The sequence below is a fragment of the Callospermophilus lateralis genome, chromosome 4, assembly GCF_048772815.1.
Source record: "Callospermophilus lateralis isolate mCalLat2 chromosome 4, mCalLat2.hap1, whole genome shotgun sequence".
Taxonomy (NCBI): domain Eukaryota; kingdom Metazoa; phylum Chordata; class Mammalia; order Rodentia; family Sciuridae; genus Callospermophilus; species Callospermophilus lateralis.
The window spans coordinates 17,473,974-17,499,882 of NC_135308.1; the positions used below are offsets into that span (position 1 = coordinate 17,473,974).

The 25,909-nt window shown below is 33.1% G+C and overlaps 1 protein-coding gene across 1 annotated transcript in view; it reads right to left on the bottom strand.

Moving 5' to 3' along the window:
* Positions 1-7,241: 7,241 nt before the first annotated feature.
* Positions 7,242-25,909, bottom strand: part of Naf1 (nuclear assembly factor 1 ribonucleoprotein) — a 36,906-nt gene continuing 18,238 nt past the window's right edge. Inside the window, exons 5-8 of the mRNA XM_076852331.1 lie at positions 20,829-20,989; positions 17,912-17,963; positions 14,927-15,029; positions 7,242-10,903 (exon numbers count right to left, since the gene is read on the bottom strand). Of these exons, the coding sequence (XP_076708446.1) occupies positions 10,461-10,903; positions 14,927-15,029; positions 17,912-17,963; positions 20,829-20,989 (759 nt within the window). The 3' untranslated portion in view covers positions 7,242-10,460. The remainder of the gene's footprint in view (positions 10,904-14,926; positions 15,030-17,911; positions 17,964-20,828; positions 20,990-25,909) is intronic.

Here is a 25,909-nt window from a genome sequence, read left to right on the forward strand (position 1 = left end):
ATGTCTTTTTTTTTGGCCAATTTACCTTATTGAAAACTACTTAATTTTAATAGCATTTAAACATTTATTTGGAAGGCTAAGCATTTTTAGTTTGCCTACATTTTGGTGAATTGACTGACACATCCTATGGGTTTCATTTAATTTACATGCTTAAACACATAAAATTGTTTTTTCATTTGTTCTTTTTAAGATATACATGACTGGTATATTTTGACATATTATACATACATGGCGTATAACTTACTCTAATTAGGATCCCATGTTTGTGACTGATTGTAAATGATGTGGTTTCACAGGTTGTGTATTCATATATGAACATATGAAAGTTATGTCTGATATGTTCTTTTTTCCTATTCCCATCCTCCGCAGTTCCCTTCATTCTCTTTTGTCTAATTTGATGAACTTCTATTCTCTGCACCCTTATTGTGTTATCATCCACATATTAGAGAGAACATTCAGCTTTTGTTTTTTGTGGATTGGCTTACTTCACTTAGCATGATAATCTCCAGTTCCATCCACTTACTGGAAAATGCCATAATTTCATTCTTCTTCATGGTTGAGTAATATTGCATTGTCCATATATGCTACATTTTCTTTATCCATTCATCTACTGAAAGGCACCTAGGTTGGTTCCAAAGCTTAGTAATGGTGAATTAACTGCTCAAAACATTGCTGTGGGTGAGTCACTGTAGTATGCTGATTTTAACTCCTTTGGATATGTATGGAGCAGTGGGATAACTGAGTCAAATGGTGGCTCCATTCCAAGTGTTCTGAGGAATCTCCATACTGCTTTCCAGAGTTTTTGTACCAATTTGCAGTCCCACCAGCAATGTATGAGTGAATATTTCCCCTGCATCCTCGCCAACATTTATTGTTATATATATTTTTTTTATTTATTGGTTGTTCAAAACATTATAAAGCTCTTGACATATCATATTTCATACATTAGATTCAAGATGGTTATGAACTCCCAATTTTACCCCAAATACAGATTGCAGAATCACATAGGTTACACATCCACATTTTTACATAGTGCCCTATTAGTGATTGTTGTATTCTGCCACCTTTCCTATCCTCTACTATCCCCCCTCCCCTCCCCTTCCATCTTCTCTCCCTACCCCATCTACTATAATTCATTTCTCTCCTTGTTAATTTTCCCATTACAAAATTACATATAAGAGGTTGTGAGGGGAATGTTACTTATATTTTTGATAACTGCCATTCTGACTGGAGTGAGATGAAATCTCAGTGTGGTTTTAATTTGCATTTCTCTAATTGCTAGAGATTTTGAACATTTTTTCATATATTTGCTGACCATTTGTATCTCTTCTTCTGTGAATTGCCTTGAACAGGTAAAAATCTGAAAAAAGGAAAAATGTCAAGTTCTTCAAATATGGCCACTGACCAAATAATGTTATTAATAGTGTGTGATATTCATTCTTATTTAAAACACTAAGTTGTACATTTTAAAATATGCATGAGTACAACAAAATTTTGCCATTGACTATTTTACATAACTCTTCCCTATCAACTTATTTGTAGAGATCTAATTGTATGAATATTTTTTAAAGCAAAACAAAACACTACATGTAAATGTTTACCAAATCACAAGTAAAAATTGTTATCATATCAAATTGTCTCTTAAAGCAAAAATAGACAAAATGAAGATGCAATAGATGCATACTACTAAGTTTTTGCTGAAAAATTCAAATAAATTCCTTAGAAGTCTAAGTTTTTGCTGAAAATTTTCAAAATAGATTCCTACAATAATTCAACACACCAACAACTACATCGTTAACAGTATGTGACTAATACTGGCGTTTGATCATTAACAATTTGTACATGAATTTGAAAAATAATTTATAATTTTTCATTAATTACATCTATTTTTGAAACCAGTAATTTATAAATTATTTTAAAAACCATTCTTTCCAACTAATTAATGGGTACCAGAACATGGAAATTTAACTCAATGGAGCATAGAAGAATGAAACACTTAATGATGAAATTAAACACTCAATGATGAAACTGCTATCACAGGGATCCTTATTATGGAATTTTGAGAGCAACAGGTAAAAACTGTAAGTGGATGAATAGAAAACTGTACTACTGAATTGGCCTTGAACTATTTACTGTGTGATCTACACTAAGGCATGTAGATATTGAATATGTCTCATAGAATTTCTTAACACTAGTGACTCTTTTTAATATATATTTAATAATTTTTATTTTACTAATCTTTTTGGTAACAGTTCTTTTTCTATTACTCAATTCAAACTTTTCAAAAATTTTGTAACTGATCATTGTCTTGTGAGGCAAATGCTGGTTAGGAGCTCAGATCCCAGAGTCAGACAACTCTGTGTTCAATATCATTTCATCAATTACTAGCTGTAAAAAAATGGAGCAAAATTTCTTTTTCCTTTGTAAAATGGTGATAGCTATTTCCTATCTGACAAATTGCTGTTTAGGCTAAAATATTTAAAAGTGCAAAATACATCCCCTTTTCCTGAACTGACAACTACCATAAGCCTACCATAAACCTACTCAAACCTGAGTCATTTCACATCTTTCTTTCTTTTCTTCCTCATACCTACCATTGTAAATCCTGTCAACTCCTGTTCCTTAACTCCCATCATCCATACTCAGTTCCCCATCTTAACCACTCATACATCCTCATCATCACCCCCCTGTCCTACTTTTATCAATAATTTCCAAATCTGCCTTCCTCCACCTTTGCCCCTCTAATTCATTCTCCGGGAGAGTAACATTTTCAAAATATAAAATAAAACATGTCAGTAGAAAAAAAAAAAAAAAAACTTTAACAAAATTAAAAAAAAAAACATTTGAAATAAGAAAAAGTATATAAGTGGTGCTATGCTTGTGGCTCAGTGATAGAGCACTTGCCTAGCATGTGTGAGACACTGGGTTTGATCCTCAGCACCACATATAAATTAATAAAATACAGATCCCTTGATAATTAAAAAGTATTTTTTTTTAAAAAAAGAAGTACATAAGTAATGAGATTCTCAAACCTGTATCTCTACCAATTGTGACAATTACAATGTAGTCGGATATAATTATGTTGATTCAAGTATCATGGATGATGTTCTCAATTGCATAATTTTCCAAAATGATGATCAGCACCTGGTAAAGTTCCAGACATTAACAGGGCAATTATTAATTGGGTTATTACAATTTTAGAAAAAATTAATGTATATTTAAACTGAAAAATCATCTGTTTACATATAAAATTAAGTCAAATTTAAATTCAGATAATTGTAAATTAAATTTTTATCTACATGAGTATACAGCGTGATAGTATATGTGCAAGGATAATTCCTTATTGTACAGAAATGTCCCTTCATTGTAGGATATGAAATGCCAACATCATTTTCATCATTTTAATAAAAAATATACCCTTCTTTGAAGCAAAAAAAAAAAAAAAAACATGTCAGTAAACCGTGTGGGACCTTGTGGATAGGGTCCTCCATTACTTCTAGAACAAAATACACTCCGTAGTAAAGTCCCTAAAGAGGTCATCTGACTTTCAGAACCTTTCCAGTCTCAGGGACTGTTTTCTTTTCTTTTTTTTAAAAAAAAAAATATTTATTTATTTTTTAAGTTATCGGCAGACACAACATCTTTGTTGGCATATGGTGCTGAGGATCGAACCCCGCACGCATGCCAGACAAGCGCGCTACCACTTGAGCTACATCCCCAGCCCTGGGGACTGTTTTCTTCCATTCCATCTCCAAACCCCCTTCAGTCATACTTAACTGTCTGCTGGTTTCAAAACTTACTAAGTCATTTCGCAGTTCCATACCTGTCCTCAAGTTTATCTCAAAATTTTCTGTAATTCAGCCCAAGACATGTTCTTTGTGAATTATTTCCCTATCTTCTTTGTCTTCTCCTCCCTACCCAAGGCAGGTTTGACTTCCCTCACTTCTGTTCCCACTGTAGCCTAGACAAACGTATGTCTGTATGGTAGCACCTGACATCTTTGTATGTGTATTCCCTGATGTTGAACTCTAAGGACTGTATCATCTTTAACAAAGAGTCTGGTAGCCATATCTTGGAATCATCTAAAATCTGACTTCTTAAGAAATTTTATTATCCAGGGAAAAGCCATTAATATTACTGTTCTAAAATGCTATGGTTTCAAAATCAGAGTCGAAAAGGTCCTTCTACAACCTCTCCAGGAGGTCATCATATTAAATGGAATAAGCCAGGCACAGAAAGACAAATAGTGCATGATATTACTCAAGTGTGCAATATAAAAAATGTTCATCTCATAGAAGTTGAGAGTGCAATGGTGGTCACCAGGGCCTGAGGAGAATAGAAGATGAAGTGGGGAAAGGCTGATCAGTGGGTGCTAAGCTACAGTGAAATAGTGTGAAGAAGCTCTGGTGTGCATTGCAGAGTCGGGTGACTATAGATAACAATCATGTACTTCGTATTTCAAAAAGCTAGAAGAAAGAATCCTGATATTTTTATTATAAAAATGATAAATGTTTCAGGAGAGATATTTAATCTGATTTAAATATTACACAAAGCATACATATATTGAAACGTCACATGGTACCCCATAAGCATGAACAATTTTTTATATTTTTGTGTCAGTCAAAAAATGCATTTTTAAAAATAAAGTTAAAAAAATTCTGCCAATATACATTCTACTGTCATGTATAACTAAAAATATTGTTTTAAAAAAAGTACATCTATTTTCTACTGATCATTCTAAGTCATTTTTGAGAAACAAATGACCTGGATTTCTGTTGTAAAATAAGATTATGATACCCTAGAAATACTTTCAAAGTCATTAACTGGAAAGACTTGTCACCAATGCTTGCAGCAACCATATGATATCAGTAGACATAAACCATTCTACGTAGACTCAAGAGGCTGAGGCATGAAGATCTGAAGTTCAAAGCCAGCCTCAGCAACAACCAGATGCTCAACAACTCAGTGAGACCCAGTCTCTAAATAAAATACAAAATAGGGTGGGGCTGCTTAGTGATTGAGTGTCCCTGAGTTCAATCCCCACCCAAGAAAAAAAAAAAAAGAAACCCCCAAAATTGGCAAATTAGTATCTAGAAACAAGATTTCAATGACTGTTTCTGATCATAGATATGATTGATAGTGCTAGCCCATGAGAGAATACTCTTAATAAGAAGACCAACATAAAGCAACCAATTATAATCAAGTGTTAGGACAATGATTGGAAGGAGAACACTTTATGAGAACTATCTTCTGTTCTTATATCACATGCTGCATTCAGATAGAAATGAAGACTTTTTAAATGAGCTTTTGCAATAGGCACAGGTGCTTGTCCACACTGGGAACAACCATTGACAGAGCTACATGTAAAAGTATCTGGAGATGTTGTCTAGAACTTTAGATAAATTAATAAAAGCATTAACTAGTGTGATTGAATCCACTATTTTTGTAAGGGCTATCTATTACTTTTGCTTTTCTATATAACTAACAAACATAATTTATGCAACTGTGAGAGTTGTATCTGCCAGGGCCTCTACCCAAGGACAGGAAAGGGAGAGCAGTGTTAGCCAGTTAGGCTGAAGGGCCTAATGGCATTCTGGTCTTGCCTACATTTCTCTTCTAAAACCTTTTCTGAATTATTTTCTGCATTTCACTACCTTTTTTCTTTTTAGTATTTGTAGAATGTCCTTAGATTTTGTAAACTTGTTGAAATTTCATTTTTGTCACAATATGGCTAGAATAAGTTCTGGAAAATGGAAACAATTCAATTTATTAAGCTGAAGTTAGTGCCCCTTTCTTTTAGTGTAAGAATTTCTCTTCTACAGTCTGAACCTTAAATTTCCTTTCAGGCAGAAAAGGTATGCTAGAGATTGTCTAGATGTCTACGACCACTAATTATTTATCCTACTTATGGCTACCATCATTTGGAAGTTTTTCCTACAAAGCTATTGGAAACCTAACATTGTTTAGGCCAAGTTCTTTGAAGGCGTTCACACATAGGTTCTTAGTTATGAAAATTCTACAAGAATTGAAAAGACGTATTTATAGAATGAAATTTTGGTTTATTAACTTGATGTTTCCCAAACTGTGGTTTGTAGACATATTCTTGTGTGTCCATAATAATCATTAAGAAAAAAGATCTGTGTATCATCAAATTGGGAATATTTATATATGCTACCCCTGCTCCAAAAGGGGGAAACCTTGAGAGGGATCCTCTGTGCATTTCAGCCCTTTTCTTTCTCTCCCTTCTGATATTACTGGAGACAAAATGAAAGCCAGACCCTCTCTGCCAGAAAAAAAATGTGTATCTCACAGATTCGGGAACCAAAAACTTCAGGTATGGAACCACAGACGCCACACTAAAGGACACAGGTTTCCCAATCTAAAAAGACTGAGTATTTCTTCTGGGCCCGTGAGCCAATAATCGTCTTCTCAGCAAGATGAGGTATGTCTGAGATATGTATGCTACCATGAATTTCCGGAATGCTCCTCTATGAAAGCATTTCCCCAAGTGTGAGCTGTGGAATTATGGTACAGGAAGATGTTCCATTTGGAAAGTAATATATCATAGTCTATACATTAGATTACGCCATATAAAATAGTCCTTAATTAAAAAAAAACAATATTCAAAAGTATTAATTAAAGTAATGCCTAAAACTATTTTCTTCTCCCCGTAAATACTTTTCTGCCCATAATCGGATGAACAGATTTGAACTTCCATTGTTGCCAACAAATATAGCAGCAATTACAGTCAAAAAACCAAACTGTTGAAGAAAATTAATCGTTTACTTTGAATGAATCAGACACTATGACAGCTTCCATAATTGTGTCTGACAGTACCAAATCATGTCTGAGATAAAACACTGCATGACACATAATCAAACAAATAATTTGCAAGAGTCCTGGGAGGGGAGAGAACAAATGCTCCCCAGCACTCTTGTATGTCATGGGAGCACATGACAAAGGGTGTTAAAGAGGTACAATAGGCTACTGGTACTGAGACCATTTTAGACCATCTTATCACTGGAATACTACAGAACACCATCGTCTATTTATCACATAGTAAGAAGGATTCTATGCTGATAGGATTTGTTTGTATTTGTCCTATTTTATTATCATTTGACTAACATCCTCTGTTAGAAACAATATTTAGCCCATCTAGCCTCAATATAGAAAGCTTTTACCACATGAACAAAATCAATTTGTTCTGTTTGAAGGACAGAGTAATTTGATTAACTACAAAGTACTATAATGCAAAATTTATTCCCATTTCATCAATCTAATATAAGCAGAAATGAAATGTAGTCAACAAGTAAAATATGCACAACAACCAGGCTTTTTTATACTAGCCTTCAAATGTGTGTACATACAGATAGATATCATACATATAATGGTATACATATACTTTTGCCGAATATCCAGAGCATTCAACATATTTCTTCATTGTCGATTTTTATTAAGTGTTTTACCATTTGATAAACAAATTTATACCTCATTTCCAGGATACTAAGTAATTGTACATGTCTAACCCAGTAATAACAATTTAGGTACCTAGCTCAAAACAAGTACTTTGGTCCAATAGATAACATTATGAGAATGTTTTCAACTTTAATTTCAACTACAGTACAGAAAATGTTTTTTTTTCTAGAACATAAATCATATAATCCATATCCATAAGGTATTTTTGACATTCATGATGTATTTTTCATATCCTAATTTGCATCCATATACATTTCAGATCAGACTAGGTACAGAGTGAAAACAGTAGAATATTTGCAATTTATCTGAAGAACACAAACGTGTACGGGTTTTTTTTTTTACACTGAATGTATAAAATTATGAATAATGCAGCATTATCTGACAAGAATTCTCACAAATAACTATTTTTAAATTTCCCAGCTTGCATTCTACCAAAATTATTTTTCATATTTAGACCTCACAGCTTATCAACGCTGACAAATATGCAATGTCAAAATAAATCTTTTATAAACACATTGTATGAACACATAAATAATTCTATAAAATATCAATTTATCTTTTTGCCTCTTATTTAAAGACTGTAATACTATATGAACTTACTTTCCCTATACCTATGGAAGCATATGACTACAGATTTTTGAAAAATTCTAAAAACCCTGAGTACATAAGGATAGTGTCCTAAGTAAACAATCTTCTCAAGACTTCCTTAGGTGCATTAGATGAACAGATTAGGAAAGAGTGAAAAGTAGATATGCTTTTTAAGGATTTTTTTCTCTTTTGCTCATATTCCCTGACTTGAGGCATCCAGTTGAGAGGGACTGCCATTTCTGTAACAGAAGCCAATAAAGGGAAATTACGTAAAAGAACTAAAGACATTAAAATTAGTTTGTCTTAAATTTATAAATTGATAAAATCAAATAGAAATTCCAGCCATTATTATTGAAAGAAAATAAATAAAAATGACATTATGTCTGAGATGCTCCCTCAACAGTATCATTGCCATTTTAAGAAACCTTCCTTAAACATGTTTCAGTTCTGGAGGCAGGGAGGCCATCATGAAGATATCAGCCTCTTTGGTGTCTGGTGAGGCCTGCTCTGCTTCCAAGGTGGTGTCTCGTTGTCCCATCCTTGCCAGGGAAGAACATGAGGTCCTCACACAGTGGGAGAAATGGAAGAGCACAAGAGAACTAAGGCAGCCCTCAATCCTCCAGCCTTTTGTAAGGCATTAATCCACTAATGAATGAAGCCTTCATGATACAATCCTATCCCCAAAGGTCTCATCTCTTAATACTGCTACGATGGGCATTAAGCTTAAACACATGCATTTTGGGAGGAAAACAATAAAATCATAGTAGTTGGATTCCTCTTTTTAAACTTCCAAAGACAAATGTAGTTGACAAAAGAGGACCAAGGATACAAATCCCCCCACCCACTGTGGCTTAACTTCTTCTTCTTCTTTTTTTTTTTTTTTGCTGCCATAAACCCCACATCTCTACTACTAGCCAAGCAGAACTCAATGAAGTTCCAGAATGAATGGGCACGAAGTTGAAGAAATTTAATTTATCCTAAAATATTTGCAGACTAACAACAAATTCAGGAGATAAAGTATAAGAATGTTATCTTTAACAAACTATTCAGGTATTTCTAGGCACCTCAAAGTTGCAAAAGCCCTGAATCAACTACAGGAAGAGAGGCATATTGGGCCTAAGTGGCTAAAGGTATCAAACTAAATGAAAACATGGGTTAATCTCATTTATTTCTATAACCAGACACATTCTACCAACCAGAAAAAGGCAATGTCATAAATTAAAAAGCAAACTTCTAAAGAGAAGCTGCAAAAACATTTTAAGAAGGAAAAATGAGGAAAATACAAATAGGATCAAATCCAAGTATACCAAGGTGGCACTTCTCAGCTTGTGTACTAAAAAATCCTGCAGAGTGAAAGGTGGGATAAGTGGCTTTCAGATCACTCCCATGTGCCACACAAATATATACAAATATTTTCTAAGTATGTTAAGGAATGAAAATATTGTGAAGTATCAATTTAATGAAAGTGCTAGCCTGAGAGAAAAAACCTAGGTTCAACTTCTTGCTATCTCAGTAGCTAAATGACCTTAAATTACTGAGCCTTTTGAAACCCTTAGTAAGACGCATTTATTAAATGAGAAATAGTTTAGACTAATTTAGCTCTAAAATTCCATCATTTCCCATACATATACACTTGATGTAAAGTAACAGCCACACTTATTTAATTAAAAACTCTCAACTCCTTCAGTCAATCAATAAATATTTATCAAGCACCTAATCTGTGCCAGGTATGTGAAAATCTGGAAGACATAATTCCTAAATACATCTTAATGTGAAAGTGGTTAAATAGTAAATGCTTCTAAATAGAAATCTGCATATATAATGAAAGCTTACCTATGCATAATTAATAAATATTAACTTTAGTTATAGTCAGAGCTTCTGCCAGGATGATTTTCCTCCTCTATATACTCAATTGCTTTTAAAAAAATTATTTATGTAAACAATTACTGCTAAACTGCATTTAAAATCAAAATCAATTCCAAAAGTATAAGTTTATAAAAATAGTTTATTTTTAAAGACTCAATACGACTTCAACATCTTATTTTCAGATTATACCAAAAAAGGCAATTGAGTGTTCAATATATTTTAATTCATGATGGAATCTGTTCCATATTGAAGACTATATATATATATATATTGTCTATTAGGTGGGGGAAAGCATGATTCAAAGTTTTAATTAAATATTACATAATTGGATTTCACCCCAAATATTTAAGCTGAAATTTTCAAATGAATACAATTTCACAAGTTACAAATATATATATCAACTTACAACTGAAACATTTAGTATTTTTACAGTGTTTTTAAAAATCTAGTTCCATAATCACTTTCTTTTCCTTAAAAAAAATCCTTAGCATATGAGAAGTTTACATTTCGCTGGAAATGCATACATGCACCTAATAGTAAGATCCAAAATGAGAAGAATTACTATCTCCAGGAGTGGGTGGGGGAGGTAGTGGTGGAGGAGGGGGAGGCGGGGGCAAGGAGTATGGTAAGTTAAGCATTGGATGAGGTGCCATGTTAGGTGCAGCCCAACCCATGTTTACAGATGGAGGTGGTGGAGGGAGTGGAAAGTTATGCATGTCAAACACAGGCGGAGGAAAGGGGTATTGTGGCATAATAGGATTATCATGTCTCTGAGGTGGAAATCCCAAAGTCTCTTGAGATACCATATGTTCTGAATTATAAAACTGCTGAGCTGGAGGCCTGCTGTGGCAAGATCGAGGGTATCTACCCCTAGAAAATCCTCGTGTGAATTCCCTGTTGCGATATCCTTTTGAATGTTCTGAAGAAGGGCTATAAGCATTCCAATTCTGATGAACTTCAGCAAAATCTTCACCTTTGAGTGGGGAAAAAAAATATATACATAAAACCAAAATTAAAATACCAAAAAGCACGGTTTGAAATTTTAATAATGCCTTTTTTAAAATTACCAAAATACGGCAGTTAAAACAATGTTAAATTTGAAGTTGTCAATTTTAAATAAATTGAAAAAGTAAAACTTAAAGCCCAAGGATTGGGATAAACCAAGACAGAAAACACTGAAGACAATGACTCCAGCCAAACACCACAGAAACAACCACAGCACCATCCCACTTACACTCTCAAAGGTGAGCAGACAGCCCAGACTTCTACCCTTGACCACCTGTAATGAAACACCCAATCATCCTGCCAGGACAGTGTCAGAGTCAGAGTGAGCATGGCCCTAGTAACAAAACCTCCTCAGAGTGATGGTGGAGAGCACATAGAGCCAAAACTTCCACCTCCACCAGCAGCAGCACTGTGTTCTTCCCTTTGTGCACTGAGGTAGTGTAGGAGAAGACTCAGCAGAGTCAGGACTTTCACTCAGCCCAGTGGGAAAAGGTTATCCTTTACTGGTGTCAGTGACAACATAACTCCTTCTCCTACCAGGCCCTGGAGAAGATCTAGTGAGGTGTCAGAACTTCACCACTGTCTTACAGTAACGAGGCACCCCTTTCTACTTGAGTGTCAACAAAGGCTAAGAGGAAAATCTAGGCTCTGCTCTACTTCCTTTCCCTACTAGAACAGTATCTGAAAAACAGACAAATGTGAGCTAAATCATACAATTTACATAAGATCCAAGTCTCATAAATACCCAATATACCCAAGCTTTAATAAAACATTAACTCACCATAAAAAAAAGGAAAATTTCAAACTCAAGAAAAAAGGAAAAACCAGCCAGAGCAATATAAAGATATTAGAATTAAGAAAGATAATGACTTCACAGAAATGCTTCAGCAAGAAATGTTATGCACACCTTTAAAAAATGAAAATAAGAAAATCTCAGATAAAAAATAGAATAAAAATTTTAGATATGAACATTATAATAATCAAAATAAATAAAAGTGAACAATATTGAAGGAGAAGAACAATACTAGAGGATTAACACTACCCAACTTCAAGAGTTACTATGAACCTACAATAGACGCAACAATGTGCTATGGAGAAAGAACAAACAGATCAAAGAGACAAAAGAAAGAGCCCAGAAATAGACCTATACAAATATTTAAAATATATAAATTTACATACTCAGCTAATATTTGACAAAAGGTACTTTAATGGCACAAAGGCGATTTTCAACAAATGGTGTTGAAACAACTAGACATCTGTGAATGAAATAGAATCTGTGAAAGAAAGAAAAGACAGAAACCTTAACCCTTCATAAGATTTAATTCAATATGTATCACAGACCTAAATGTAAAAAAATCACTGATAAGCTGAATTTCATTACAATTAAATTTTTCTGCTCTCTGAAAGACAATGTCAAGAAAATGATGCTAAAAAAACAACTTATAGACACAGCTGACTTAAAAAAACTATTATTAAAAATAGACAAAGAATTCTTAAAACTCAACAATAAGAATCTGATTTAAAAATAGGCCCAAGACCTTAACAGACACCAGACACCTAACCAAAGAAGACATATAGTTGGCAAATAAGCATATGAAAAGACACTGTTATACATCAACAGAAAAGTGTAAATTAAAACAATGAGATACCACTACACACTTATTAGAATTGTCAAAATCCAGAGCACTGAGAACATCAAATGTTGGCAAGGTTATGGAGTAACAGGAACTCCTAAACATTGCTGACAGGAAAGCAAAATGGTAGTCACTATGGAAGACAGTTTGTAAGTTTTTCTCATAACTAAGCTTACTTTTAACATATGGTACAGCAATCTTGTTTCTTGGTATTTACTCAAATTAGTTGAAAACATACCCATCCACACACAAACAACAAAAAAAAAACTTGCACATGAATGTGTCTTTATTCACAAATCAATTTTATAATGAACCTAATACTGATATGTAAAAAAAAGAAAGTCTTAAAAAATTGATGGACGAGTTCAAAAACAATACAGGGAACAAGGAAATATCAGAGAACTTGAAGATAGAAAAGTGGGAAATACTCAAGAAAATCAACTGGAAAAACGTATTAGGGCTGTGTTCTGAAAACTACAAAATGCTAATGAAAAGAAATCAAACACCGTCTAAATAAACAAAACTGTGTACCATGTTCATGGAATGTCAGCGGAGCTTGGATGACAATTCTTTCAAAATTAATCAATACATTTACTGCAATTGCTATCACAATTCCAGCAAGATTTTTTGTCAATACAGAGAAGATTATTTTAAAATTTGTAAGGATAGGCAAATGACCTAGAATAGTTAAAAATTATTTTAAAAAAGAGAAAGAAAGTAGGAGGTGTCACTCTAGCCAATTTCAAGACTTAGTATTAAGTACAATAATAAAGACTGTGGTATAGATAATGGAACAGAACAGAGAAGCCAGAAACAGATCAACACAATAAACATAATATAGCCAAATAATTTCTGATGAACCTCAAAAGGAATTCACTGGAGTAATCATAGCTTTTCAACAAATAGTGAAGAAACAATTCGACATCTATAAGCAAAAGAATCAACATCAATCAAATCACTTATCCTATTCAAAATTTAACTCAAAATGGATCATGAATATAAAATGTGAAGCAGAAGACTACAAAACTTTAGAGAAAAAAAGAAAAAATCTTTACTATGATTAGGCAACAAGTTATTAGACTTCATAAAATGAAAGCTGATAAATTTGGCTTTCATAAAACTAAAAACTTTTGTTCTGTAAAAGACCCTTTTAAGAGGATGAAATGACAAGCTACAAACTGAAAAAAATTATATATAAAGTACATATTTGCCAAAGGACTCAAATACAAAAATTTATTTTTAAAAACTTCAAATAATTCAAAAGGAAAATAACAGAAATACAATTAGAAAATAGAGAAAAACATGAATTAACATTACCACCAAAGAGGGTAAATAGTTAAAAATGACCACGTGAAAAGATGGTCAATGTTATTAGCCATTAGGAAGGTGCAAATTAAAACCACAATCAAAGATCACTTACACCTAAAATTAAAAATGACAACACTAAATGTTGGTGAGAATGCAGAGAAGCTGAGTTACTACTGATTGACAATATAAAATAGTACCATCAAACCAAAAAAAAAAAAAGGGCATGACAGTTTAAGAAACTACGCATGTAATGCAACTATCATATAACTTAGCAATTACATTTTTGTGTATATGACCCAGAAGAATGGAAATTTGTTTTCACACAGAAATCTATATACAAATATTTATAGCAGCTTTGCCCAAATGAACAAAAAATGCAAACAACTCAGATATCCTCTAATAGATGAATGTTTAAACAACCTGTGGTATAGTCCCAACATGGAATAGTACTCTTCAATGAAAAGGAAAAATCTATTAAGTGTATCTATAATAATAAATATAACAACCTGGATGGATGCCAAGAAAATTATAGTCACTGGCAAAATCAAATCCCTAATTTTAACATGCTATATGGCTCCATTTAGATAACATTCTTCACATGACACTGTATTTTAGAGAAATGAATAACAGATAAGTGGTATAAGCTGAGGAAGCAAGATAGCAGGAAAAGTATATGACTATAAAAAGGAAACCTAGGGAGCTTGCCGGTGATGGAAACGTTATATATGTTGACTGCATGAATGTCAAAAATCCTGGCTGTGATATTGTACTACCAAATTTTACAAGATGTCACAACTGGAGGAAACTGGGTAAAAGGTATGCAGCATGTCTCCTATTATTTCTTATATCACAAAAAGTTTAATTTTAAAAAGCCATCACTAACTATTCCCTTGTGACTCTCAACCACCCATATCCCATGTTGCACGATTTCTCCAATAGTTCCTGGATGCCAGAAAGTAACACAGAACATAGAAACGTCTTTCAGCTTTATTACTGATAAACCTATATAGATCTAAATGAATGTAAATAAAGACTACATATTCACTCACCTGGCTCATTAAATTCAGATTTGAGTTTTTTCCGGCCTTGAATCTGAGATTTTTTTCTCTGTTTGGCTTCTTTTTCTTTTTCATCATCACTGAAGTCTAAGGCCTTACAGATGAAAGTAGATTCACATCACACAGATTTGTCAATTCATACTTAGAGACTTAAAACAAACCTGTAAGACCTATTATTTACCAACTAACCTTGACAAGTTTCTCCTTTCAGTACTTAATATTTTCCATTAATATCTCAACTAATTAGAAATCTTAAAAAATCAAGTTTCTTTGTTTTTGACAATTGCCTAAAGACTTCATTAATACAGGCCATTAATCAAGCTGTTAAACCATCAATCAAGGTTTATTAATTCCTAGAAAGTTTTGGGTAGGTAACTTTACATTATCAGGTATGGGCACTGCCTGGCCAGAAGTCTGACCTCCAGCATACACTTAAGATTGATCATAATGCCAGTTGCCAAAGGATGCCAAAATAATGATTGCTTAGTTAAGATTAAGCAAATTTCACACACCATCAGATCCAATATAAAAATAAGACATTGCTTTGTGACTCATTTATTTAAAAACATTAATATAACCATTATATGCCAGTCTCATTCTACACTCTTAACAAGTTTCAGTAAAGCCAATAAATATAAAATAAGACAAAGTAAGGGCATAAAAAATCATGGGGACATTATGTAGATCCACTCCCACTAGAAGCAGCACTGTGTTCTTTCCCTTCCCTGGCTTTCAAAACCAGAAACAGAACTACATGATCTAAATTCTAAGAGGAAATTATTTCAAATTACTAGCGTAAAATTCACATTTTACGGGGAATTGGAATTCACCATTCTACACCTGTCAGAAAATCAAGATTTATGTCATGGTATCTTTAGTTCAGGTATATTGTTTTTCTACTACCACTAGAAAACATATTACTTTCACATGTAGGCGTATGTGCACACTTAAAAGAAAGAAATATAATATATGTAAATGTCTCTGTATGGCATTTTCAGTATGCTCTTGCTGAAATAATATAATATTTCCCAGATAAAATCCTCCATGAACCACTAAGACCATATACCTACCATTATCATTTTCAAACACATCAACTAAATTTTAGTACTTTCAAATATAAGATACTTTTTTTTTTTATTACTGATCTTAATGTATTAAGACTTTTAAACTCAGGTTGAATCTGGCATCCACCAGACACCAGAGTACTGAGATCAGATGGAAGACGTTTATTTCTTTGAAACTATTTAGTCAAATGAGAAAACAAATGAACCAGCACTACAATGAGTAAGTATTATGGGGTTGGATAAAGAGGAAAAAAAGGAAGAAAGCCTTCTTGGTAAAAATAACCCAAGATAAACATCTCATGAGTTAGCTGTGAAAATAAGGGAAAGGAAATCTTCAGGAAGTGGGAATGATATGTGCAGAGGCACTTAAGTATATGGTGTGTAAAAAAAGTTAAAAGGATTCTGTAAAGCAAAGTGAAAGCTTCTTATACAGCAAAATCAAAGAGACGAGGTTGGAGAAGTTAATAAGAACATTATTGTGCCATTTTAAATACCCATGCATCATCTCAAAGCAAGAGGGAAGAAATAAAGAATTTTAATTTGGAATAGTTTATTTTAGAGAGATTACGTTGGTAAAATTTTGCTAAGATTTACTTTTCCTTGTTTTCAAATTTGCATTCATTAAACATTTATTCAGTTATAAATTTCATATGTTTATGTTAGAAATGGATATAAAATAAGATGTATTCCTAAGTGATTTTTAGGACCTTAGTGCAACATTTTCATAGTACATTATTTCTCAAATTTTCTTTTATATGTTAAAGCTTCCTATTTTCAGGGCACATAATTTATTTTAGGCCTCACAAATTCTAATCAACCATCAATATCAGGCAATAATTGGGAACTACAAAATGTCATCAACAAATATTACAAAATCCAATCCCAACACAGTTCATGATCCAGTCTGCCACCTGGAAAAAATAAACATCATGAAGCACGTGGGATTTCATTTTGTCATTCATCTTTTATGAAACCAATTTCATAAACACTTTACATTATCACAATTAGTAACTTCCATGTTTAGTCTGGAAATAATAGGCATGTATTAGTATATCTGAATTTCACAAGAGATATATTTCAAGATCTGATTCAATCTCCAAAACACTTTTGAAACAGAATTTGAGAAATAAAATGCTCTAAACCTACCAGATAACGTTAAGTGAGTCTACAGAGCATTACATGTGTACATGTTAACTAGAAAACATAATCCCATTTCAATGTGGATAATAAGCTAAGATCCCTCCCTGGTCAAGTGACTCATACCTGTATAAAATTCTCTATGTGGGTATAAAACTACCTCAACAAAATTAGAAGTTAATACACACCATGAGCTTGGCATTGCTTGAGAATATCTAAAATGATTAGCTGAATCTGCAAATACCAAAAATCAATAATACTGAAAAAATTTTTACAGAATTGAGTACAAGAAAATCTGCTTAACATCTCCATAGAGAGTTAAACCAAATAATTCTACTAAATAATTAATTCATTTACATATTACCCCAAAATTAAGTTCACATCTCTAAACAGACTAGATTATCAACCCATCGTTCCATGCCTTGTTGGAATAGATATAAAAATATAAATCAAGGAGATCTTGTTTCAGAAAGGTAATTATGCTATAAAAAATGGGGAGGTAGGTAAGTCTCTAATGATTTTATATGAAGGGTGCATATTATGAAAAGCTTCACAATAATGTTTTCATGTCCCATTTGAAGAATTTACTAAAACAATTAAAAACTTACTAAAAATAAAAACTTTAAAAATAAAATAAAATAGTACCTTTACCAGTTACGAACAAAGTTAATACAACAGGAAACACAAGGTAAATGAGGGTATTATTTTTAAAAAATGTATTAGACTTAAGTCATGCCTACTTTATAAAACATTCAGTAAGAAGCTTAATACTTACATCTGGTGGTGGCTCCTGATCATTCTTCCATGATGCATCTGATCCCCTATCCCTAAAAAAAGAATTTTAATAAACAAATTTAAAAAGTACTTATCAAAAATATGCTGTTAACAGTGCTTATATAACAGTAATAGTATGGAAAATAAAGAAGATGAGCGCAACTGGCAATTTTGCAATACATGAAAATAGCAAAAAAAACAAAAGACCATTTATGTGTCCTTTACCTTATTTCAGATGATATGAGAATCTCATAAGAAAACCACAAAATTTGGACCCATTTAAGTATTAAAGAGAAACCAAGATTGTGGTGTACAGATAATTGTGATACCTGAAGTTTGCATTAACTCTGTTCAGGAAATGTTTGTTCAACATCAGTTACAAATCAGAAGTCACTGAGCAGCTATAGGTGCAAAGATATGAAGTGTTCCCTTTTCCGGGATTTTACAGATCTGATGCTACAGATATTTATATAAATCTTTCTCTCCTCATTCTGACTGACTGTAAGTAGCCCAGACTTATTTCAACAATTATTAAGTGGCCCAGACTCATTTCAACAGGGATTCTCAAAGCACGGAAAGTGAAAGAAAGACTAATTTGGGGAGGATGAGAAGAAACACTGAAAATTCAGAAGGACAGAATAATCAGAGGTGTATGTGGAAGGAGTAAACGGAACTGAAACTTAATTCCTCCTGGTGGAAAAGTTTCACGTTCTATAAAAACCAAGAAAAGTAGATATAATGAATATGATTATAATTTCTTAAACCTCACTTTTAAATCTTACCTTTTTAATCTTATTAATTCCATGACTTCAGGCAATAGAGTTATTCAAATATTATAAAGTACTGTGACTGGATGTTCTTTCTCATTGCTTTAAACTAGATAATGAGTGAGGGTCTAAGGAATTAATGCCACTAAAATCAATGCACAGATGTCAGTATGGTGGCACAAAATGAACATCAAGTTTGCTTTAAATATTTGACTTGGATCTTTGACATTATATATGATGTATTTTTTTATCAGTTAAATAAGGTACTTATTTATTCAATTGTCATTTTACAATCTGTGCATTTAACACAGCTCCAATATTCCTTTTGGAATATATGACATCTCATGACCTGAAATGGCTTAGCCTGGAGTTCAAATATGTAATTGGGAAAAATTCCCCAACTAGTACATCTATCACAGGAAATCAAAAAGCCACTAAAGGAAAAATCAGACAACATTTCTGAAAGCACTTTTAACAGACAGTATATGGAAAGCTAAAATTAAATTAGCCTTGCTAGGCTGGTAAGTTAAGTAGTGCACAGAGTTCCCATGAGAGACACCAAAGTGCACCATCAATGGGGTTTATGCAGGACAATCTAATTCCCAATTCTATAGTTTATTCCTATTTAATAAACATTTTCAGAAAACATTCCAACTACCTGTGTTAAGCTAAAATATTTATTGTTAAAGGCTAAGAATATCGTATAACCACAGCAGCATCTTGATATCCATAGCAGATAGAAATGTTAATTATTTAAAGCATTATTTTAAAATATATTAAAACCTTTATGACTTAATGTCTATTTAATTCATCTTTCCTGATAGCAGTTATTTAGGGAAATTAACCTTACACAATCTGAAGAGATTGAACAAAATTATCTTTCAGATAATTATGATCTTCTTAAACATGAGTTTAATCAATTAAAGACTAAAAATTTCACCTCTGAAATAACTAAAGAAATTCAGTGACTTAATTTAACTTGGAAGTGGAATAGAGACCTTAAGCTTTGCAGCATGGACTAATACTTTGGAGGAAGACCCAAGGTTACCCACTGACTAAATTTCCTTGAAAAACTACATCTAAAAATACATAGCCTGTATTTCAAATTTCCTATAACAGGAGAGCTAAAACTTAAACAAATCTGTATCAAAGTGCAAAGTCTTTTTGGATTTAAGACCCCCTCTGCCTCCCTCTTCTGTGGTCTTCTTCCATTCCTAATTTGACTATATTTTTGTAGTTAATTACAGCTTTCTCAAAGCACTCAACTTATTTTTATAGAAAAACCTATCCTATTCGAACTCATATACCATGTTTAGATAAAAAATTAAATTATGGGCTGAGCTTGGTGGCACATGCTGTAATCATAGACACATAGGAACTGAGGCAGGAGGATTTTAATTTGACATGGGCCTGGGCAACTTAGTGAGATCTTTTCTCAAAATAAAAATTAAAATAGGCTGGGAACAGTGGGAACCCCCTGAAGTTCAATCCTTAGTACCACCCCCCTTCCAAAAAAAAAGAGAAAGTAAGAGATTAAATTATATAATTATCATAGTAAGTTCTACTGATATAAATCAGCTGTACAGCTAATACTTGCCAACACAATACTTGCAAAATAGACAATAAACCAGAAAGAGTACAATGAGGCAGAAATTTTTTGACTCACATACTACAGGGATCATTCTGCATATACAGAGAAAAAACGGAGGCCACTAATTTGTTGGAGAGGTCAACCTTTTTATGACAGCTTTACATTCAACTTCTCAGTGACATATTTTAATTGTCTCTCTTCATAAATTTACAAATTATAAGCAATCTAAAATTTAGTCACTTTTTTTCTTGGTAAATATTTAGTTTTATTAAATAGTTAACCCTATGAATGTAAACCAAACAGAATTTTATTTAAAATCTAAAGGAACATTTTAAAATCAAAATACCAATGTTGAAGTAGTTACATACAGAACATAATAAAAAAAACAATGAACTAGAATTCATAAAATTTACACAATACAAATGTTCTCCCAGTGAGCTATCATTACATCTGGAACAAAAGATACAAATGATTTCTACCTATAAAATGTAATAACAAATCGTAGAATTATTCTTAAATGTTAGATAAATAAAGAACTAATATGTCCATAAAGTACTTACTGTTTTAGTTTTTCTGTGAATATATATTGGGTGAAGTCTTTCATTGATGGAGCAAAATACATAGTCTCCCTTATTTTAATACCTTTACTTTCAATGTGATCTGAAGAATTAAACCGTAACACATAAAACGGATGTGCAACAGGTCCAAATATTTCAAATATCTACAAAATAGAAGAAGCATAAAGGTACGTTTTAACATGGAAAATGATTTGAAATGTTAGCAATATTTCTTTTGAAAATGCCACTTGTAGCTGCTAAAATAAGATAATTTTGTCAATGTTAGAGCAATGAACTTATCCTTGTCCTGTTTATATACTCAGTCTTCATATTTTGATTATAAATGCAGCTTATCCCAAATTTTCTTATAAAAATTTTTTCTAAGCTTGTTTCTTAACAAATTAAAATCATTATAGTGGTTACCTTATAGATGCAAATTATGAAATTTAAAAAGTATTGTCCATTTAAGCTGTAAGGTACAAATATTATAACTGGTAACTTTTGAATTTAAGATGCTATCTGCATTTGTACTTTTATAATTGGGAAACTAAAGTAAGCTTCTGCAGATCAACTCTTCTGTTTCCATAGAGTGTTAAACATTTTAAAAAATTAAACCATGACTTTTTAAAAAGCAGTTAAGTATATAATTTTTATGGCTATATAGCACAATTTATTAATTTGTCTCGTTACTATATATTCAGGCAGCTTCCAAGCTGTCCAATAGAAGACATGATGCCATGACGGACGTCTTCATATGTACATCTCTCTCTAATTTTGAAAACTTCTAAAAACTGATTTGGAAGAAGCTGAATTATCAGAACCAAATATGATAATTATTAAAGCTATTGATGTAAATTACTAAATCCTTGGACAATTTATACCAACTGGAAAGTGTCTATTTTATCAAATCTTTGATTTTAAGTGTTCTCATTTTGTGATACACAGTATAGTATTCCAGCTTTTGTTCATTTTCACTAAGGCATAAAACATCTAACACAGCAAGGCACACCATTCTGAAGGTTATTATACCCTAAAAACAAGTAGTAGCATTAAAAGCAATTAAAATGCCAATGTATTCTGAATTAACATCAATAATTTAGAACTGATAAAAATTTAAAAGTAAAACAAATGATCTAATAAAACAACAAAAAAATCATCTTTGAGAGGTTTATATAAACACAACAGACGTCTAGCTGACACAGTGGCACATGCCTATCTATAAAAAAAATTATGTCAACAGGGTTATAAAGAGTCTGGTTTGAACTAAAATGTAAATGACATTAAAATTCTTAGACAATGAAGTGCTTATGAGCCACAACTACAGTGGAATCATCATAAAGTTTTTAAGTGAAATAACACCACATTCAAGAGGAAACAGAAAGTTGAGCTGTGAAATTGATATGTGGCATGTACCAATATTGACCTGTACCCCTACCTCAAACAGTCACAGGAAATTTGGCCAAGTCTACTTAAGCAATTTAGCAAACAGTTATTTAAAAAAAAAAAAAAAAAAAAAAAAGAATTTGATAATATTTTAAGTAACTGTCAACTGCAAAATATAGATATATCTGATTGCTAAACTATGAGGAGAAACACAGCAGAGCTCAGGCCAGCCCATGTCTTCTCATGCAATTCTACAATGAGTAATTTGTATCCCTCCTTAGTAATTCCACTCAACTTTGGGAACTTTGTAATTTCCAAAAAACTTAACTTGAAATAAAAGCAAAACAAAAATAACAGACTGCAAGGAGAGTGTGAAAAGAAAAATTTAGGATAGTAACAATGGAGACATTTACTTTGAGGTGGTTGAGCAGCTTTATACCTTAATCAATAGTACATATTCTGTAGCAGAAGTGCTCATACAAAGGATTTCTGTCACACAGAAGTTAACATATACCACTACCACAACATGGTACAGATATAACATGGAATCTGTTAGGAAAAAACTGAGGAACACAGTATTAATGAAGTGTATGCAGTCCCTCAAATTCTCATTCCACAGGATAGGCTGGGCTTAGACATTTTGTATACAGCATGGCCAAAGTCCCAGCAAGTGTATGTGCTGGGCCTGCCTGAGCCAGCAGACTGACAGTCACAGAAAACACTCTAGTAGGGAGAATGAGCACCACCCTATTCTCCCTCTCTACAAACACACCATGTCACACACATAAAAGTCAGTCTAAGAGGGATTAGTAAGTCACAGATTCTCTAAGTAACAAGAAATACATCCAGGAATCTCAAGGACCAGGAATAGCACTGGAAGACTGTGCATGTAGAAGGCCAAGCCTTCTAAAATGCTGCTGGCCTGTTCTACTGAGCCAATTTTTTACTACACTACGAGAAGGTGAATGAAAGTGAGGAAAATTAATCTCCACACCCTTTCAGGATTGTCTTATATCAATCATTTTGTGATTTTTTTAACGCCCCATTAAAAAAAATGAAAGAATGTAGACAGGCAGGGTATCCCAAGTCACTGGTCAAATCAAGTGATTACTTCAATCACTGTGTGTATCATATCACAAGTTAACATGAAGTATCCATGAGAACTGAGGGAGGCAAAAAATACAACACCGCATCCATATAACACGGAGACCTTCAGGAACCCATCATATCCTACCTACAAAGACTGTCAATATAAACTGATCTTTAAAAGAAAAAAAAAATCAGTAAAAGTTTCTTAGCCAATGATATTTGAGAGGGAAATAGATCCCAATACTTACCAAAGAGAATCAATCATCACGGGAATCAAAGGGCAAATCTAGAAATAGTAATCTGAGATTGTCCTCCTGACATCAGTGGGAATGGCAATGGGAGGCGGGAAGAAATGAAACTGAGTTCTCAGGTCAATTTTGCTCAATTTTATCAAGTTTTCTCTCAGTTTTAAAAAGTACTGAAGGAAAAAATATTCTTGCTTCTGAACTGCAGTGCAATGGATGGATTAATTCTGATAATTCCATGTAATTTTTTAGGTAAATACCCACAAGGTCTGGTTAAGAAATATTTCAATGATCAGGGAACTTGATAATTATCAAAATACAAAATTCTTTCTTGGAACAAAAAAGATCCCAGACAAGCTAAATGCAAAAAATAAATATTTATGATGTGGGTGTCAGTGAATTTTAAAAAGATAAAGAAGCTGGGTATAGTGGCACATGCCTGTAATCCTAGGGACTTGGAGGATGAGTCAGGAGAATCTCAGATTTAAGGCGAGTCTGGGCAAGTTAGTGAGACCCTGTCTCAAAACAAAAAAAATGGAGGGCTGGGGATGTGTTCAGTGATAGAGCACTTGCCTAGTATGCACAAGGTTATGGGTTCAATCTCCAATACAGGATGGGGGTGGGCTACAAAGAACATAAAATATCACTGTGGCTGATTATTTTTGTTGTTATTGAAGAGCAGAGGACAAAGAAAACATGAGCAATGGCTCATGTTATGTATCTAGATAAGATAGCTAACAAGCTTAAAGCACATCCATTTCATATCTTGCTCCTTTCAAAGACAAATGACACAAGCTGATTATTATTAATCACACTTAAAGGTCTGAAAATTCTATATCGGGGATATAAAATGTCAGTTTAGAGGGTTTAATTAGCAAAGTGTTTGGGTATTTTCAAATTAAAATTAGCTAGTAAGAGAGAAAGGCAACCATCATGAATATCATAATAAAATAAATTAAGAAGTGCTCAGCTTCAATAATGTCCTATTCAGAAAATTAAGAAATATGTTTCCCTTGCCTCTTCTCCCCTCTTTTTACGGCTCTTCTTTCCCCTTTTCCTCCTCTCTAGAGCAGAAAGAAAACTTTGATTTTTGCCAGGGAAGAAAATAGGTTTCTCCTACAAAAGGGGACCAATGGGCATGGACAGCCTTTTCCATCATGATCATCTGCTCATTTCCCATTCCTTTTCTCTCTCAACCCACCCAAAGGTCAGTCTATCTCCAATCTTTTACAAAGGCATTGGCAGTTAGCAGAGTTTGTACTATATACTTCAGTACTTCTTTCTAAATTTGAAAATTCTGAGGCCCACTTTCAAAAATAAAAAGCCACACTACCATCCTTTAGACACTAACAAGTCCTCTTCCCCCTCACAAACTTTCTCAAAAAATGCCAAAAATATTAGTTCATCACTCAAATTAATTCTTCTACCAACTGCTTTGCAATTGAGTGACTCACTGCTTTGGTTAACTGGCCAGTCAATATAAAAAACACATTTAAGTGGTGAAAGGCAGCAGGACACTGATAAAAACCCGACCACTTTCTAAGTTGTGTTAGAATGGACAACAGAAAAAGTTACTGAAAACAAAAAGGCTGTGTAAGTTAAAAGCTTAAAATACTTGTTTTTTCTTGATTTAAAGTAAATTATAACTCCTGGAACAAAAAAAAAAAAAAAGAAGAAGAAGCCAATTATTGCTCATTTGGGAAACCCCAATAAGTTATTTCACCAGAAAACAGCTGGTTACTTATCCCCCTTCCTCCCAAGTCAATACACATTTACTTATCAGCACATAAACTTAGAAAGAACTATTTATATTCATTGAAATATTGAGGTGAATAAAAAACTGTCCCTATTGTCACATAAAAAATGAACACTTGGTTAGGACTTATATTTTTCTTCCCGGTGCTGGGAACTGATCTCAGGGGTACATTGCCAGCCATTCCATAATTTTGAAACAGGATTTCAGTAAGTTAGTGAGGCTAGAAATGAACTTTGGATACTCCTGCCTCAGCTTTCTGGACCACTGGGATTATAAGCATGTGCCACTATGTCTGATAGTACTTATATGCTTGATTTTATTAGATTTTATGTCTTATGCTTATTGTCAAAATTGCCTATGTGCTTAGTGAAGTATGTGGTTTTTCACATTAAGGATGAACATGCAGGTTGTTCCACTACTTAGATGTTAAAAGGCCTGGGCGTGATGGCACATGCCTGTAATCCTAGTGACTAGGAGGCCGAGATGGGAAGATCCCAACTCAAGACCTGCCTCAGCAACTTAGAAAGGCCCTAAGCAACTTAGTTGGAACCTGTCTCAGAATAAAAAATAGAAAGAGCTGGGAACATACCTCATTGGTAAAATGCCCTGGG